Below are 21,240 nucleotides of genomic sequence, written 5' to 3'. Positions count from 1 at the left end.
TTCGTACCAATAGTTTATAAATGCAGTCCACTGCAAGGATTATTGCTATGTTTTGAAAATACTCTTATTTTTTGTGGTGATGTGTGTTGGGTGATAAAAAAACCTTTTAGGTCTGGGCCAATTTCTGTATCTGTTTCGGCATGATTAGTTTATTTTAATAGGCAAGTAGGTGATTATCTTTCTATCACCTAACCAAAAAGTCGTCAGCGTGTGACGCCTTTTTGCCAATACCACCGTTTAGTGAATTAAAATTTAAAATTAAATTAAGGTAAAATATATCAAGTTTGGTTTTTTTTTTTTAATTTTAATTGAAAAAGTATGAACAGTTATAAGATATAATTTGAATAAGATTAAAGGTTAAGTTATAAATAATTAAAATAAAATAAATAACAATTAAAATTGATAATTTTGTAATTCAGTATTTTATTTAATTTGGTATCGACAACATACTACGCGGGGAAAAGCGGGTGTGAGAGACAACAAACTGAATAAAACGCGGTTATTTCCCGGGCATTGATAGTCCGTGCAACGAACTAGATTAAACAAGATGCGCGTTTATTACTTTTTTAAACAACGAAATTTGAAAAGTATCGTTGTATCGGCAATTAAAATATCGGCGATGCATCCTTAGTTCGAAGGCATGTCGGTTTCCTTTCGATATTTTCCTTCACCTTACGGGCGAGTGTTCATACTTTACAGTAACCATACCATACTAATATTTCTTCTTCTTTTAGTTCCTCTCAATTACTGGAGGTTGGCCATTAGTCTCTTGAAACGTGTTTTGCCCAGTGCCAGGTGTAGCAACTCCGTAATATCCGTCAACTCCATATCGAAGCCATGATTTCTTTATTCTACCAACACGCTGTTTATCCTGGATTTTACTCATTTTAGTTAATTGAAGGAAGTCGTTATGCAGCTTGCGTTGTATTCTGCATAAGTTTTTTCGATATTCCAACTTGTTTAAGAACCTACTCGTTAGAGACCTTCTAGGTCCAGCTTATACGAATTAATTGTCCAAGCTTCATAGCCCTACAGAAAAATTGGCCATATGTGACAAAGGAGAATTCAGACTCGGAGTTTTGTGGTCAAGTGACGATAGCACAAAACTTTCTTCATTTTATTGAAAGATCATCGGGCAATTTCAATTTGTGACCTTATTTCCTGATCAGTATTCCACTCGTTTGTAATTCAAGTTCCCAAATACTTGTATTGCCGGCTAGCTAGCTAAGCGTGAACGGACGAAACAACGCTTTAAGTTCTAATTTATCTGTATAAATAAGGGCTTAAAGCGTTGTTTCGAGAAATTACTATGACAATGACAACCCTCGTCTTTACTGCATCAGACCGTCTCTTTCGCTTGTTTCATGAACTCTATTAACAAGCATTTGCAGATCAGCCATTAACGAGGCTATTAAAACAATGTCGTCTGGATAGCGAATGTTGTTGATGATCTTTCCGTTAACTTTCACGCCAACCTCTCACCCCTCAATGGCGTCCGATATAGTTGCTTTGTATATACATTGAATAGCAACGGAGAAAATTTACAACCTTGACGAACACCACCATAAATACTAATGTCATCCGTTTCCTAGTGATGCAATTTCACGGTTGCTTTTTGGTCTTTTTAAAGGTTACTCTAGGATTACTCTTAGACCCTTTTCATGGAGACCGGTGTCAATGAAACGGTTGAGGACGTCATGCCTAACCTTGCCAAAAGTTTCTTATTGTCTATAAAGACGTCACTACTGTTCTTGACACTACTGTACAAAGACATTCAGGGCAAAAAGAGCCTCACGTTTACCAGAGCGAAAGGCAAACAAATCTTCCAATTTTTCGTCACACTTATTTCTTATTCTGTTACCTGTGTGTCTAAAATAACTTGTGGCTCGTAAGTCTGTTCGTAAGATTTTCCTCGCATTTACGAGCATTTTTCGCGAGGGTAATAAACGTAGATCTTAAGGTGGGGAGGTCATTTGTCTCATAAATGTGATTGAATCATCGTTAGAGTAAGTCTGTCTGTCCAAGAGTTTAACGACCTCTACGTGGGTATGTTATCTGGACCTGGGATTCTGCCCAATTTAGTTAAATTTAATGCTTATACGACGTTGCAAGGCGTCTTGTTGGGTCTTCAAAGGTTTTTGATATATGTACGTTTTTGTAGGTGCTCCAAGCATCTATCTTTTTTAGCCTCAATTCTAACAAGTTAGATAAATTTTTGCACTAAGTACCAAAATTTCCTTAATATTTATAATAATATTTCAATATTGTAATTACAAATACTAGCAAATATATAAATAATTATTTATTTATTAACACTTTGCATTACAATAAAAAAATTGAACATAATTAAATAAAAAGCAGGGCAACTGGCGGTCTTATCGCTTTTGAGCAATCTCTCCCAGGCGAGAAACACTGTGAGAAAAAACAAAAACATTAAATTAGTTGAGGTGAAAGAAGAAGTGCAAAAATACATATTACTTATAAAACAAGACTAAACAGGAACAAATAAAAAGTAAAAAGTGCACATGAATCACGATAATTTAATATCAGTCTCACGTTAGTTAGTAGTTAGTACGAAAGATAGGATACGATGTGGACAGGTAATAATTGTACAGAAGAAATATAAAATAAGAGAGCGAATCCTTCCTAAGCGAATAGGGACGGGAAGTGATTTCCATAGCCTAACTGCAGAGACTTAAAAGGATTATTATATTATTAATGCGTTTTATCGTCCAACTCGTAATAATTAAAATTTGAATAAACACACAATTGAAAATAATATTTAATGAATTAAAACTACTACTCAGACATTGAAATGGAATCTGGGCCAATCATCATCGAAAATCTTAGACGCGAAAGTCTTGAGAAGAAGAACTGTCGGGAATAATTGAGAAACTGTGAGTGACAAATAAAATAAATTTTATTTATCGTTTCCCAATGCCTTTATCTCCATATTAAGAACTATGAAAGCGAGTTAACATAAATTATAATCATTATAATGCTAGTTGATCAGCCCGCTGTGTACTATTTTAGGGCCTCAGGATCGAAACTACGTTGTGGCGTAGTCTAATAATCAGGTGGCGCTAAAACCACTACCATATGAAGCCAATAAAGACAATTTCGCGCATATAAAGATAAATCCAGTAGTACATGTATTTGTACATGTTGCCGTGACTCAACCGCACGACTATGACCGAGAAGCTCTGTGTTTCTGTAAATTTTTCATTAAATTGTAATTGTTCTAAATTTTTGTTGTTTAATTTTATAACGGGTATGTAAGAGTAACTGACATTTCATTCTTGTTTGTCCTTTTCGCAGTTATAGAAAATCAAATGATAGTGCATTTTGCGCGTTCTAGAAGTGCAAAAGTATAAAATAAAAACATATTTTACGTTACTAAGTAATAACGTAAGTAAGTAATAAGTTTATAACTTAGGTTATTCGTAATGCTTTAACCAAAAGCAGTAGTGATAAAGACAATATGTTTCATACATTCGTTTTATAAGCAGAAATCTTCAAATTGACATTTTTACGAGCAGTCGTATTTCAACCAATTAAAGTTGTGAAGTCACAGTTTCATTTCAGAAAGAAAATTAAAAATTTCTGAATGTTTCATAAACTATAAAGGAGAGAATTAAGACTTTATACTATTTGAACTTACCTCTCATTTTCCATTTGTTATTTATTTGATATAGGCTACAGATATAAAAGGGTAGTAGAAATAAAACTTTGCTTCAAAGCGGGGAAACTAAAGTATGCAAATTAAGGCAAACTTTTATCAAAAGAACAGTTTTTAATGACACAGTCGGTATTCGCCATGAGTCGTCAAAACAAACAACAGTCATCAAACTTTTGAGAATTGGTTAGTTCATAATTTGTGTTAAAAATTTCCGATTTTATGTTTTTTTATGTATCAAGCAAGATCGAATAGGTATTTTTTTGTGATTTAGCATTAAACATTTATAAATAAAATGGACATTGTTACGTTTATGAATGTGGAAATCGTACTATACAATTCAATATAGACTATATTTTGGGATTAACACATATGAATCTTGTGGTATAAATTCAGTTCAAATATCTGAATGTTCAAGAATAGCGAGTTCCATTAAACTTTTATTTCACCCTTAGCTACGTCAAAGTTGCTTTGTTTTCCTTTTGAATTTTTACATCACATCATTCGTTATTTTCCATAGATTTTATAGCACGCAAACTCTTGTGCAATTTGCCTTGCCTTTAGATGCAAATATGACTCACAAAGGTTTTCCACACAAAAACCTATCGTTACTTTATAATAGTGGCTTTGTGAATTATTCGTGCTAACTCTTCAGGTATAATCTGGATTCTAGATTTCGTGTGGTAAGCGTAAATATACAGAGATATTAAAATTTAGATCACTATACCCATTGTAAGTTATCCTATTATCTACGTACAGAACAAGTCTTTTAAGACAACATTATACTAATTAAAATTAACCAGATTTTTTTGTAATGTTTTCTTACATGATATAATTTTTTTCTGTTCATTGAGAAATTATGGATCATATTTTATTTCAGTGTTCTCGGCAATTCTCGGTTCTCCGAATAGAATTACCCTATAAATTCATCAGTCATTGAGTAGTCGTACCACGTAATTTCAAATTTGCACCAATATAAAATCATAATTTTGTTTAAATTATTGTATAGGTGAAATAATGGACTATGCATCAAGACGTAACTAGAACAATTTTACAACTGGGTTAGAGATGCGTGCGACGTTTCACGCTGAAAAGCACGCGAAACGTCGGAAAAAAATTAAAATTATGTAAATAATTGTAAATTTTTAATAATAATACATAGCTTCAATCCGTTCAAAAAGTGTTATTCTTAATGTGTAAAAGCTATGTTAACAAAAGACAATACTATGGGTTAGAGATATCATAATATTTTAACGATACTTGAAACTTTTCCGTATTAAAGTCTAGAAGAGACATACCTGATAAACGAAAGTTTCGTCAAAAAATGGATTACAAGTCTTCTTCTTCTGTTTTGTTTGTAGTACTCTTCTTTCATCTGGCATCAGTTGGATTCTGCGAGAAAGACATTGTATTAAACATTGATATTAAATTGTATATAAAAAATGGATACCAAACAATAATATTATTCCGGCTCATGGCGGCTAATCTCAATTGATACAGAAGTTGTTATAGTGTTAAAGTTTGTGCGCAGATACACTAATGGACTAACTATTCTATCATAATGATAATATTTAAAACCTAAACTACCTGGCCAGCTTCTTTTTGAACGTTAGACCATGTTCTTAAGTTTAGTAAAGTTCAAAGGTCTTAATTTGCGAACATGCTTAAAAATAAAGCAAATATTCCCACATAGAATTTTCTTATTAAAGCTTGCCAAGACGAGACTATACTACAGTTGGTCAAATACTTTACCTCAGTGAAACCATATAATATTATATAATTTAGATACTGTTCTTATAGTCTTGACTTGTCATATTTTTTTAAACGAATTTTGAACACTTAACTCGTGTAAAACGTCTTCAAAGTTTATTGACTTTATAGAATAGTTAAATAAGATCAAATAAATTAGTAAATCAATCACTCACTGTGATTTATCTATTAACTTTCAGCTTTGGGCAACTTATGTTAACTTTTAGGTGTTGTATTCGTAACTTTCTAATTGCAATTAAGCCTGTATATGTGATAGAAGGTATATTGACCAAAACTACAACTGACGGTATGTTGATTATTGTTTGATTAGATGAAACACTAAGAATACTTTTTCTTTAAACATGCATGCAACTATTACGTGGTACCACGGACGGTATCTGGTGCTAGATCAACTTTGTCACAACCATATTTTGGTCATGAATAAAGTGTTATTATTATTAAATAAATCAAAGTCAGTTTACATATTATTAACTATACTGTTATAGTAGTGAGTAGTGAGTATATATTTAATAAAAAAAACAGTCTAAACCTTTACCGAAAAATGACTAGAGAATCAAGAAACGAAAGTTATAGCTTTCAATAATTATTAAAGATAAGAAAGAAAAAAATAATTACAAGCCAGTCGTAGTTGTTTTGTAGGAAATATAAATGTTACTACTTGACAATTATTGTTACGCCAGAGTTAAGTAGAGTATTTTTTCCACAATTTTAAATTCATAAAGCACGATTTGAAGACTTAAACCTAAATTGACTATCAAGCTATTATCCCGGCTCGTTGGCGTGTTATACCCACAGATTATACACCCTTGAGAGATATTTGAAGATTACGTTAACATTGTAGGAAATATTATATTCTATTTAGATACTAGTTCCAGTCTTTTTGTGTGATATTAATAATTTTTAATCTAATTTACCAAGTGACTGAGTGTAGAAGCTAAAATTTTAAGCTTGATTAGCATATTTATTTATTAATACATTCAAAGACATTTATTATACATATATATCACATCCGCTAATCACTTTAAAACAACGAAAGAATATGTTTTTATCACAGAATAATATGTGAAGATATTTATAGCTCAACGTCGTATATGCGTCGTGAATTAAAACAAAATTAACAAAATCCCTATGAAAACTGAAGCCGTGATAATAAGCTCAACGAGTTTTTGATCTTCTTCCATATCGGGCCGTTCTTAAACATTCTTAAGATCATATTTATAAATAATAATAATAAAATCTTTATTCTCTGAACGTTAGTTACAAACAAAATATGTAATTTGTATAGAATAAAACAATTAGAATTTTTGGTATAGGCCTCCCCTATTTTTGCCCATTCTTAATTATCCTGGGCTGGTTACAAATTTAGTCTGATGCAGATCATATTATATAAACCATGAAACAAAATTCTTTGCGTAAGTAATTAGGTTATATTAATATAAATATATAAATCCGGAAAAACACAATTTTAGTATGATCAGCTCCATGGATTACTATTTAACAATACAGATTATTCAGCTTGATGTAATTCTAATTTTTCTAAAAGTTTCATTGTGTTACGGTCTGACAAAAACAGTTCTAACATCTTTATAGCTTCAACTCAAAATTTTCAAAGTTTAAATATCACGTTAAAGACTAGACTTTAATTAACTTTTTGTTTCATTTTCATACCCATCAAGGGAAAAGTTTCAGAACTTCGTCGGTTTTTATTTACGTACTGAATTTTTAAAGGATGTCATCTACACACGCGGAGGATTCTGATGAAATCTTTTAATTTGTTGTAAGACGTATAATTAATTTGTCTGGATTTTCTGTATTTATTAATAAACAAGTCGTTGTCTATGGTCTTATCGGTTAATTCGGTTGTAGCGTAATGTTATTTATTTAGCCTCATCAACAAGGTTTTAGAGAAGGTTTTTTTGGCCTCGATAATAAGAGCAGACGGTGTGCACAATTTCAATGTTCATTATATAATATTTTAGAAACGAATACAACAGAAAATAACATGTCATATCATCCTTAATAAATATAGTATTCAATAAACTAATATTTCTATTCGAACCCCGAATACAATTGATAAGAACATTTCGGTTCCATCTGATGTTTTTTAAGTCAATAAAAGTTTATTTGGATGAACTATAACGAATAAGTGAACATTATAATACATTCACCAGTTCTGGTAGCAGGTTCAACGTATAAGCATAGCAATCCAGCGATGAAATACATCCAGAATTAAGCTGGTGTTTTTATGTAATTATTAGTTTCATGTTCTGATTTGATTGTATTATAAAATATATTAAAAATATGTAATACTAAAAATGAGGATATTAAGTGGATCATATGTAATTTTAATAGTAATATTTTACTAACAAAAGGCCTTTGTATGATAATTTGAGTGAGTTCATTACTCATGTTGGTATTAAGTTGCCTTCACGCCGTGAAATACCGTAAGTAGCACGATGTTAAATGCTATTAACTATAAAATGAGATGAAATATTTTGTTTTATTGTTACATTCATGATATTTCTTGTATATGAATATTTCATAGAATGTTTTTGATATGATATTTGCTCACAACTATCAACCCAGGGAATCAAGTCTTTAACAGTATAAGTCTTAAACTATGTTAAGTGCAAATGCAGTTTCTTGAAGAATTACGAAAATTAATGATATTATATAGTACTACTAATATATGATGTTAATTTATTTATAATTAATATAGAACAACTCTTATAACAATATCTATAAAAATTATAACATGATTCCAGATCAATTAAACTGACTTGAAGGGGAAATCTTTTCACAGCCCCAGTCAAGTATAACTTTAATATACCAATAATAAGTTTCCCTTTGAATAATTAATAGTGGAAAATAGTTATTTAATTTAATGAATAAGCTGATAAAATTGAATTAAATAAAGAGTAGGTAAGCTGATTCAAATTATTGACCCCTTAAAGTATACTTCAACAAATACGGTTTTATGTTGATATTTGTGATTTACCTTATATAAGGGTCGCAGGCATTGGCAAGCGCCGGAGTACGAGATGGCAAATGTTTAACTTTGATGATGTGGATCTGAAGTCGCTCCGTCTCCGACTCATATTTCAATGTAAACCATACTCGACCCTGGAAATATTAAATATCTTAAAATTTGTATGGCTATAAATACTATATTTATTTTCAATAGTAAAGAAGATATTATCTTGAAGAAAACGGTGTAATTAGACTGTAATAGCGTACAAGATCGAAGAAGCCAGGGTTCTCTTGTTTCGGAGGCTAAACGTAAAATCTAGTATATATAGCATTTATCTACTCTCGTTTCAATTACGATTTAAAATATTTCAATACTATAAAAATTTAATTATTTCAATAATATGGCGTATTTGTATAAAGAATATATGTATATTTAATAGTCACTATAATCAACCAAAAATAATTTAAAAGTCAATTCCACGAACAATTTTAACATTTGTCACACTAAGGAAATCCCATTACTATATATTAGAGAAGTATTCTCATACACTTGCAATTTTTGTGGTCTTTAACTAATTTCTACTACATTTTGATGCTGTTAGAATAAGCATTTTTGTATATTGAGGAGAAATCTTTTTGGGATACTGAAACATACATTAAACAACATCAACAGAGAATGAGCAACGAAGGTGGAGATGGTGGGTGGCATGGGCACCACCGCTGTGTGGTGAAATAAAGTCAAGTATATATATATATATATATATTAAAGTATATGGTACATTAAAGTATGAAGTATGTAGTAAGTATAGTGGAAAAGCCATTTCTTAGCGATACAGCGCGGTCTTCAGTAAAAACCTCTTTATCTTATAGTTTGAAATAAATTGCAAATATGCTAAAAAACTCACCACGTGTCCCTCCGGCCATAAGTAATCCTCGACGTGGCAATCCGCTTTATAAAGTGCCGGGTCGAGCACCCCGATTTCCGTCGTATTTGCTGAATAAAATAATACTATCAAAAATTTTTGTGTTCCCGTTATGTCGTTAGTTATTCCTGATCGATTCGAGGGATTCCAAACAGAAACATTTGTATCTTAAAATATAATGTAAAACGTAAATTCATAACGTTTATGCTAACAAATAATGAATTAAGTATAAAGATATACAATTTTAGTTATTGTTAGTTGTGTTTGCTTAAAATCTTTATTCTTGATTTGAAGCCATCCCAGCTTCTAAACCAAAACATTTTGTTATAAATGACGGAAAGAGAGGGAAGACGGCTACGTAGGAGATGATTTTGGGAAAATCTATTTCGTGAACCCGAACACACTACATAGTCGAAGGGCAATCTTAGGAACAAGTGTGCTAATACATTTTTAAAGTAATGACTATGGAATAGCTATTACTTTCGACCATTGAATAATAAGTATTATGAAAATCTAGAAATCATTGAAAATCAAATAAACTTTTGAACTAACTTGATTTTAATATTGCTAATTTATAAGTCCTGTGACATATAATATAACGGCAAGGGCAGCTTCATCATTTCTCCGTCATACTCGTATATGAAGATGAATAGTGCGAAACGTACGTTTATATTTTTTTCATCATATACTTAAGAGCGAATATCTAAACCCACTAGAGTTTAGTAAATAACTAGAAAACTGGCAAATAAATTAAATTGAATAAACAACTTCCTTTTTTTGAAATCACGTAAGTGGAGTTGGCCTTCGTTTGTTGGTAACTTAACAATTGCGAAAGCGTTATCAGTAACGCTTACAAAAAACCAAAAAGAATTCAGATTCTTTTTGGTTTTTTTTACCGCGCGATTACGTTATTAGCATATTAGTACATATTATAATGAACTGAATTCAAAATCATCAAGGTTCACTATGTTTTATTAAACTTTAGAAGGGTAAAATTTACGTGAGTTGAAAAAAATATTTAACACATCAAAACACTCAAACGTAACAATGAATAAAAGTATTGAGTCGAAAAAAGCCTTAATTTGTTAATAAAATTATTTAAAAATAGTTTTAGATATATTTTGATATCAATTCTTTTGAAGTAGGCAATGTTAATTTGCATAATAGGATTTGATAGCTTGTTTTTCGATTGCTAAGAGAGTTCCAAAAATATTAAAGGCAAGAGTCGAGAGATCTGCATGAATCAAATAAGATCAGATAATTGAGCGATGTTTAAAAAAAACATAAGCTACTGAAGGACTTGTGTCCATGGTCATATAATAACTAAATTAAGTGTTTTAGCAGTCTCAGATCTATAAAGCAATCGTTTGTAAATTATAATAATTTATGTAACGTAAATATGCTAAATAATATAAGTTTTTGTTTATATAAATATTGACATATCTAGTTGCTATTATTAACACAATTAATTACCTAGACAAATAACATTTCTCGGGTACCATTCAGTGAGAACAATGAGTTCATTACGAGGGAATATGCTGATACGTGAATTGCGACGTTACTAGGTTCAGACACCTAAAGATGTCATTATACAAGGCTGTCTTGCTGCCGTGACAATTTGAACTACGTCTTATTTTAGTAGTCATATACGATAGGAACGTTGACTACAGTATAGTACTCGTACGCCAAATGGAACAACATATCTCTAATTATATCGACAACTATTTCGATTTATGAATTTAAAAACGATGCTACTTTATTATAGGTCAACTACGTTACCGTAAAATTGTATATACCTTTCAAAATAATAATAATTAAGCCTCATTTATTCCTTCAAAAGTTTACAAAATATAAACACACATAAAATATTTTTTTTTCAAGGACCTCTTTTTGAGTATAGGCCTCCTCCAATTGGCTCCATCTATCTCTGTTTTAAGATAACAATAATGCGTTTTGCTGCGTTGAAGTCTCCCATCAGAATAAAAGATTTTGTTGCTTTGATCAATAGCGTGTTGGAGTTCGTCGTAAAACAACGACATCCCTGTATCATTGGTGTCGCTAGTAGGAGAATATGCTTCAATAATTGAAATATGTGCGTCTACAAAGACTAAATTTAGGACACATACTCATTCTGAATGATTGATTCTGACTGATGATTGCTATAAAATTATCAAAATATGGTTTAAGGTATACCTTATTAGATAACCGACGCCATATTATTTTTGAAATAGCTTCTTTAAACTCAAGAAGTGATATTTCATTGTACGTGAAGATAAATAAAGAATGGAGTCGACAGTTCTGATCTGGCTCTTCCACGGGGACCGGCCGTGGTGGGAGAGGTCGAGGTGGCGCTGGTAATTGTTATTGTATTATATTATTTGTGTCAAATGGGATTGAGTTGCGATGACATTTGGAGAGCAATGTGGAGTAGTTGGTTTAGCCAAGCCATTTACTTGTAAATAATTTTTTTTGCTGTAACTTCCTCGCGTACTGGTAAACAGTATTATTTCTTTTATTCTTGGTTCTCGACGATTCGGGAGATTGTGATGGAGTTCTCTTATTTTTATCCGTTCTTGGTTTTAAAATTTGTTGGTTTTGGTTGTTCAACCATACTATTTTGTCATATAGGATCGCCAATCTCCCTTGTTCTCTTTCTTTGCTAACATCAATTTGTAATTGTTTTCGTTTATTGAGAACATCTGGAGGGAAGTCTTTTTTTATGTAGTATGGGGTAGAATCTATTTTTTTCTTATTTTTTTGGATATCAATTTTGAGTTTAACTGTAGAAAGCGTTAGGACTAATGGTATGCTTTTTTCTTCTTTTTTACCAAGCCTCCTAACACATTCAATGCAATTATAATCACATTTAACTTTTAAAATATTGTATATTAAGTCAAGAACTTTGTTCTTTAAGTCGCCGTAAGTTTTTTCATTTTCTTCCACTCAAAAGAGTAGTTTTTTCCTCCTTATTGTTAATTACCTAACTGGTTAATTTTTTTGGTTGTACTTCCAATTTTTCTTCCAAAAGTTCATTTTTAGTTGATTGTTTTGCAATTTTTTGCTGATTGATTGCCTTTTGCATTGTTTCTAAAATACTTTTTATTTCCTCCATATTCTATTTATTGTTATTATTATTTTTTTAGTGTTTAATTACAAAATAATAAGAAAAAGAAGATCAAGACAAAAAACGATTAGAACTTGAGATTATTTGCATGAGGCAACGTTTACGCCAACGGCTAACTGGTTAAGTATCAATTGCGTTGAAATTTTGATATAAGTGATTATTCTGTTAGTCACGTAGGTATTGGTTTACACTACTGACAAAATCAACTAAATAGCATCACAATTCACAATATAATTTATAATACACTTCCGAAATCAAATATTAATAAAAAATAGTTATTTTGAACAAAGTTAGTCGCGTATAAATTTATAAATTAGTGTTCTGTTCTCAGTTTATTTTTCGTCTATTTTTGACGTATTCTGCTCTAAACTATATATGTTGTCATCACTTTGTGTTAATATATGACTTTTAAACATATATTTGAACATTATTTTCCACAAATAATATTTTTAAATGAAATATAAATACTGGACTTGTGTTGACACACGCAACCCGAACTACCCTCCTCACCTTTTAAAATATAAACTTGATAATTATTAGTGTAATTAGCCGAAAACTTACTATGTATATATATGTAACAGAATATAACTATTAGCAATGTTAAGTACCTAATTAGTTGTGTTATTGTGATGTAGGAACAGCGCTGGTGATTTATCTGCACCCACTCCGTCCTAATATGTGTTGCCGTGCGTCTCGAATACCATAATTTTATAGTTTGGGCTTGTTTAATAGCGGTTTCATTGTAGCGACCCTTACCATAAATATTAGTTGAAATTACACTTTAAATTGTCTGTACTGTTACAGTAATCGTTAATAATGAATACACAATTTTGTAAAAGTATCAAATGATAATGCAAGTTGTAAACCGCTGTAAGGCCAACTTTGGTAAGTTTGTGAGATTGATTTGATTTTGAAACTGATTCGGTATTCAGAAATCGTATCGCCAAGTTTGAAAACTTCTATTTTAGTCTGTTCCTCTCACATTTTGCAAAAGCTGACAATGCTATGTATAAGTTGTGTTAGAAAATCCAGTTCCATCGCTGGATTATGTAGATTTCGGTAAGTTTTAACTTAGACTATGTGAGGTATACTAAAGGACTAATACAAAATATACAATGGCGCTAGGGTTTGGTCTAGGTTATTTATTTAAAAAAATATAACATCAATAAAGAAACAAAAATATAGAATTCTTTATACTAATATGATTGAACAAGCGAGACACTTATAGTAAAATTCTGGAGATAGTTCTGCAAAACTGTGAGACATACTTTAAGTAATAAAGCCAAATTAAAAACAGCTGAGCTGTAAAAGCATTTAAGGCCAACAGTGCTATTCCATTCAAAAAAAGTATGGTAACTCATTTAAATTTTCATTTAGTCCATACTTGAAACTATTACTGTAAAGGTACCAATCAAGACATGTAGAGTTGATACGTCGCGAAATGTTGCACCACAAGCAACAAGTCCACTACAACTTTATCACTTTATAGTTTACGATCTCTTTGATGCCAAACTACTGTACAAAGTGAACATAAACTTGTGTCTTCGTCAATAGTTTCTCTAAGTGAACATTGATAAAGTTTGAAAATGGAATTTGGCACGCGCAACTGTTCCAATACAAGCGTATTAATCCGGATAAGTGAGATAACTAGATATACAATAGTGCCGTTTTCAGGTAAAATAAAGTGGGCGGTAAATTGGATAACAAACTCTATTCATCTTTGTGATGACAAATGTATACTGTTTCATAGTTCAATATATTTACATAATTCAATCGATCAATGCGTACTTGTAAAGGAAAATTTACATTTATTTCGTATTAATATTAAATTACCAATACTACATTATTTATTTACTAATTAATTTTTCCAAGCGATTTGTGCTTGACAGAAGTATGACTCATTGTTGGCTTCTCCATACGAATATTTACTTAATCCGTCAGCTAGTTTTACTTTAGACACAGCCCTATTCATATAGAAATCTACAAATCTATTGAATAACAAATAAGTCCGAAAATTTAATAAACAAACTTTTTCGCTTATGCTATTCATTGACTTTTTTAGTTGTAGTAACATACTGCGGAGTTTTAAGAGTCCTTTGAATTATACATTAGCCGTGCTTCGCGGAGGCTAGTTTATACCGCCAGAGATTGTGTAACCTATAACGTCTATGATAAAAATCCAACTTAATCATTTTGAAGTAGCAGTTCCTGAGATTATCGCGTTGAAATTGTTAATTATAGATTGAAATCATGGCTTTAACCAGTATCGTATGAATGTATATAATGTGTGAACGTATATTGATTGCGGTCCCTTTGTGAAAAAAATGACTGTAACACTTTATTGTGATGCTAATTTTTCTGGTATTGTCGTAAATTTACACTTATCATTTCTAGATATTACATATTCCGCTATTGATATTGATGAGATGTGGTTAATAACTAAATGCACTATTTTCTTTGACAGTACATACAGAAATAGTCGATTTAAGACTTCAGTCAAGAAAAAATTAAACTCTATAATAAATATATAGTCTATAGATTCAATAATGCGTTCTATTCCTTTGAATAATTTACCTTATTTCAGAGATAAAGGAAATGCTTAGTATTATTATTTTATACTAGTGAAACAAAACGAATGAATGAAAAAAATAATCGAATAAAGATTGTTCACTAAAATTAAAAATCTACAATAAATAATAGTCTTCATAATGCAGGTGACATTCTAATAATTTACCTCATTTCAGAGATAAAGGAAATAGTACAAAACTGAACAAACGAATCGTTATATTAAAACACTATATTTTATATTCATGAATAAATATGTTAATAGGGGTCTGCTTTGCAGTTTGCGTTTGTCATTTCACAGTTTACCATGACAACGAAAGCCCTTTGACAATACCATTTTAATTACACATTTCGTTAGACCCCAGTGCTACGTAATTGGTGTGTCATCAACTAGGATTCAGTAAATTCACAAGCTAGATGTTACGTCTATGTAGAATAACAATAACTTGGGTTTCCTATATCCATACTGTTTCACAGAATATGCTTCCATTAAATATGACTTCGCCTGTCTAATCTAAATACATACTATCATGAAGTTTAATTTCGTGAGATATTATTATTGACCGAAAAGTAATTAATAATGATAATCTGGTATGGTACGTCACAGCGAGTGATGCGACAAGCGTTTTGGCGGGTTCTAGATAATTTGAATTTTTAAAGTTAATACATTACAGAATTATAAATAACAATTTGTGTACGTTCTATAGTCGTTTTATACGTTTTTATTTTATTAAATAGCGCATTATATGATTAGTCAGAATGTGTTGTAAACAGTTTTGTTCGGCCTTATTATAAATACGTATATGTAATTTTATCAATAAGCAGATAATATTATATAAGTACATATAATTAGTGAGTGATTATAGCAAGTGAGCATTATAAATATTGAAGATCGGATAGTAGGAAAAGCTTAATATTACCAGCAATTCATTTATTTACATAAGGTTTGCTAATTAAAGTCTATCTAGAAACAAATAGAAATCTTGATCTTTACAAACTGAATAACTTAACAATACTTAATAACGAAGAGAATACTTTAGAACTATAAATATATATAATATAATAATATATATTTGTTAAACATCGGTACACCTTACATATTCCAATGGCGCAAAACATTTTAGGTGTGGATCTCATTTGTCTGTATCTGTTCACATATCATTTCTAATAGGCATGTGAGTCACAATCTTCTCCGCCAGACACACACCGTCAACTCTTTCATTCATGTTGTTATCATGTTAACCCTCAGTATACAAGCAAGTATTAAATGTGCACATAGATAGAAATCAATTGGTTCACAGCCACAGATCTAACCTTAGACCACAGGGACACATTCTACGCGTTAGATAAAATCTGAAAAACATGTGCTGGGACTGCTTTGCGGTTTTATTTGAAAATGTTACGATATTTTTAATTACTTCCAAAATGTGATGGCAAGCCTCAGTAAACTAGTGCATCATGACAGGTACTGGAAAGAGAAAATGGTTTCTCTTATGCTGTATTGTTAAAAATTGTTAAGTAATAAGATTAACGCACACGAAGTCCCATTAGTAAATAAAAAATAATAAAAAATAAGAGATCGCTCGAAAGCGATAAGGCCGCCCGCATAATTAATAATCCTTTTAATTTAATTTTGTTCAGTTATATTTATATTGTAATGTAACGAAATATTAATAAGTAAATAAAATAATAAGTAATTTAAATCGCTACAATCTAATATTAAGTGATAAAATCTCAACGAAGGAATTTATTGGTACTACATTAAATATTGCGATGATGTGTCGTTAACTTTTATCGGGCTATAACTTGACGCTAACACGGATTCAAATTATCTAGGAAAACTGATGTATGCTAGATTTTCGCATCATATTTTAGACTACGGTCGGTCGGATTTGGTCGGGGATCATACCCGTTGTTGTTACAATACTAATATAGATATTTGCGATACGATGTAGGTTCAATATATGGTAACATCAAGGTTTTTTCAAAATCGAGCCCCTAATGTTGTTGCCAACTCTAACAGAATTTAATATTTTGTCGGCACTCAGCGCTCACACCCCTTTTCACTACGGTTGGGCACGGACGTGCTCACTTGACATTTCTCTTTTTAACTTAATTGTACGAATAACTCTCTAACAACTCTGTATAAGTTGTGCTACATTGCCGGACTATAAATTATTTAACCACTAAGAGCTTCGAGGCCAGGAATTCTCACAACTCACTTAGGAGTGTTCTAATGGTTCCTGCACATTGCACACATTTCTGTGGCACCTAGCTCCAGCCATAGATTTTGTAATCAATTGGTTTTGAAATTGAGAATTACTAAATTTATGCATAGAATTTTAAGAACAGATAATAAATTAATATTTTAATGGTTTAAGCACCAAATCATTGTTCAGCGCAGCATCCCAAAGTAGCCATGGTGATCACCTTCCTTCGAAATACGTCTCCAGAAGAAGATATTTCAAAAGTAATGATTGTTTTTCACTATTGTTCTGTACCTGAGATTTCTGTATTTGTTTCGTGATGATTTGTTTTTTTTTATAGGCAAACAATACGAGCATAAACAGAAAGTTCATTGGTGCCGTGGATCGAACGCAGGGATGAGAGTCGCGCGTTGAAGCTTCTAAGCTAACACTGATTACTCCATTAAATCAATGAAATAACATTTATTAGTTAGAACACTACGTGACTGTCTCGTGAGGCTTATTCAACTTTATCAAATTGGATCATATTCTTTAGTTTTAATTTTCTGTATTGTTTATAATGTGCCCTATAACTCATTCGGTACATAGTTAACCTAAGAACAGAATATATTACTAACTTAACATTTAAAAGTTTTTCTCTAAGTAAAGTAGCAACTTTAAAGTTTAACTCACTTAAGGTTACTCGGAAACCGGAACGCATTTTCACAAGTTCAGTTACTTAGCGTTTAATACACTCTCGGGACCGTGTTAATTTTAATTTGCATTATATAATGAGTATAATGAGCTTGCTAAATGTTCTTACGCAAGCAAGTTTATAGATGTTTATTATACGTGATGTGTTAATATTTTTATAATATCAAGAATAAAACTTAATATGTCATTATGTTGATTGAGACGTTGTAAGGTTTGTTTTTTTGAAGTTTAAGGAAAAATTATGAGGGTAAATTTTTACGATGCGCGCGCCAAAAGATGTATCGCGTAAGAAGTGTAAGCGTCACAAAAAACTACACCCAGAAGTTAGGTAGTCAACTATTCATTGTTGTAAGCATGGACAGTGTTTGGGGTAGTGACTTCAGCATGTCACTCTCATACCTGAGGTCGTAAGTGCGATCATCACTACGTCATCACGTCGTACTCTATCAATACGCTTTCCTGTACGTATCTTCACGAAAACCGCAAACCTTGGACTCAAAAAGTCGCCTATCAGGCACATAAGACTGATTTTATTAACTGACAAGAATATGCTCACAATAGATAAAAACGAAAAAAATAATACATGTTATAGTATTCTTATTGAGTTCATATTTTGAAAAAGCACTATTTTTCTATTTATGTTTTGGGAGAAATAATACATTTGAATGCGTATATGTTCCGACTTTAACACAAAATACAAACGAAAGAAAGATAATTATATGAAAACGAGTCTTGTTTAATCTTCAATTACTTTTATCAGATTTTTCAATTTGGGCCAAATAAAATAGGAAATCCCTTAGCGAACGTAAATAAACGTTCACAAATAAACATCGGATTATGGAAGGGTCTAGTTATCCCAAAGGAGTGATGTTTAGATCTAACGATTTTAATAAATTTGTGGTGTATTTGAGAGAAGTCTCATTGATTTTTCAATAGAGGACGCATTTATCGACGCTTTCTTTTCATGATTATTGATTTAATGTGATGTCCTTGTCACTCTTGTGTGTTTTTCAAATCAAAAAAACGTGACAAAACTTAATTGTATTGTTACATTTAGAAACAAATATATTTACAAAAAAACCTTTTTTATTAACCGTATATCAACAAATTGTCTTTTTGGTAACGCTGCAGTTTTACCTGAAATAAGGCTTTTTATTTCTTTTTTACGCTAATATAGTATGTATTAAATGAAACGCGTTATTTATAGTCTAAAATTTGATACGGCCGGAACATAAATGATGTGTATAATATTATATATATGTACTTTATTATATCTAATTTAATGTTTCTCGACATAATCGTATTGGCATAGTCTGTAAGGATAATGTACATATGTAATAAATAAAATATTTAAAGAAAATAAAGCCAAGCCAAATTCATAAAATCCAACGAGTTCAGCTGTCACTGCATGACACTAAACCTGATCATGACAACTGTCATTTTACAACCGATCGCATATGAGAAAAACATCTGAACGCATTTATACTCTGAATCTAAAACAATATCTATGAAAATTGTGAAACTAATAATTATACTGTTAATATCATTTTTGTATCTGTTAATGTCGTTTTGATTTAGACGTTTATTTATCTTTCGCAATTTCTGGAAATAAATAGTTTTAAGCAGCCTATCATTCTTTGATTTAATTAGCTCATTAAATAAATGCTTATTATCGTTGCAGGCAGGCAATCGGGTACCATCATCAGTTTTGTGTTATGTGACAGTTCGTTCGCAACATCTACACAGTAACCAAAAGTTATATGTTGGTTTCTTCTGTCTATATTTGCCATAGTAATTTAGTATGATGATTTGATGTTTTAATAGAGTACCGAGAGATTTGTACACCGGCTCTTTTTCTCCGCCTACACACTGTCTTATTTGCTGATGAGTAGGGATGTCTACCGATACAAATTGCATAGGATAAGTGATACCTGTATCTTATATTCCTTAATAAACATATTTTTTTATTTTATTGAGACAGTATATGTTTATCTATTTATTTAAGAATTTATTCAAGGTTTTGTTCCCGTTGTTTGAACTTTAAGAGTAGAGTTGAGTTTTACATTGAATATTTTCTCATATATACTTACTCATTCTTCTGATAGATTAATTATAAAAAATATTTACCTAACATTCACTACTTATCTAAGACAACTGATTTAAAAAAAGGGACATCAAAGATGTCCCCAATTCGATCTATGGCGAAGTTATTTGAATATTTACTAAAAAGCTAACCAGATAACTTAACTATCAAGTCTAGTTACGACTGACTGATAATCTTCGTTTTTATTTAACTGTAACAAATTCCATTGAAAGCTGTATAAAGATGTCAAACAAAACACGACTTAAAGATGAGAGGTGAAGATCGCATTGCGGAAACCTTTTCGAAATAGGTCAAGGATGAGGTGGTCCAATATAACATACAAAAATGTTTTAACTTGTACAATATTAAAATTGATTATACACGTCACGGAAATAAATAAATAAATATCGTAGAATGTTTCGACACGTTAATTTAATTTGAGAGATAAGAACCAAACATTCAATTTGAGGCTTACAGTAATTGTATGTTGTGTATAATCTAAATATTTCTGAATAAATAGATTTTTGTAACAAATAAGGTAAGGAATAATATAGGCTATAATAAAATATCAATATAGCCTTTGCGTAAGTCGTAACCGGTCACATAAAACCTCCCAATTAAAACATACAAAGGCAAAAAAATATAACCCTGTGATCGATGGTAGAAGGTTAACGAAAGTGTGAAATAATGTTAATTAACAATATTTATTCTATTAGAAACGTTACCATAAACAACATTTATATGATTTTTTTATATAAAACTCGATCTATAATTCTATATTAGTCATTATGATATAAATAAGTAAACTTTATTTGTTATTGCCGGCATCATCTACTATATCGGGAACAACAAATTTTTTTCCTTTAGTGTGACTATATGTGAATAAATATCCGATACCGATATAATATAATTTAAGAATTTTAGGCATACTAAATTTTGTTTCGGTTTGGAACTATTTTCCACGTGACTAACCACGTGAGTCACCGATAATTAATAATTGTTGGTTATGTTCATTTAGTTGTAAATAATTAATTATAATAGTCAAAGGTATTCCCGGAAATGTTAGGAAAGTTATACATTAAAAGTCAAGGGTTCACTAAAACAGTTACAGGGCACAGTTTAACAGGGCGTTAACGAGGGCGTGTCGCGTTCGACAAACTTTTTGACTTTTACTTAATATTTTGTTAATTAATACGTAAATTGCTTTTATAAAAAATACCATTTATTTA

The 21,240-nt window shown here is 30.9% G+C and overlaps 1 protein-coding gene across 1 annotated transcript in view; it reads right to left on the bottom strand.

The window, feature by feature from the left end:
• LOC123713324 (synaptotagmin-15-like) overlaps positions 1-21,240 on the bottom strand; it is a 49,875-nt gene that overhangs the window by 9,904 nt on the left and 18,731 nt on the right. Inside the window, exons 5-7 of the mRNA XM_045666926.1 lie at positions 9,322-9,410; positions 8,445-8,569; positions 4,975-5,068 (exon numbers count right to left, since the gene is read on the bottom strand). Of these exons, the coding sequence (XP_045522882.1) occupies positions 4,975-5,068; positions 8,445-8,569; positions 9,322-9,410 (308 nt within the window). The remainder of the gene's footprint in view (positions 1-4,974; positions 5,069-8,444; positions 8,570-9,321; positions 9,411-21,240) is intronic.

Source organism: Pieris brassicae, chromosome 8 (assembly GCF_905147105.1).
Source record: "Pieris brassicae chromosome 8, ilPieBrab1.1, whole genome shotgun sequence".
Taxonomy (NCBI): domain Eukaryota; kingdom Metazoa; phylum Arthropoda; class Insecta; order Lepidoptera; family Pieridae; genus Pieris; species Pieris brassicae.
The sequence above is the reverse complement of the archived record's forward strand: the minus strand, read 5'-3'. Positions and strand labels throughout refer to the sequence as shown.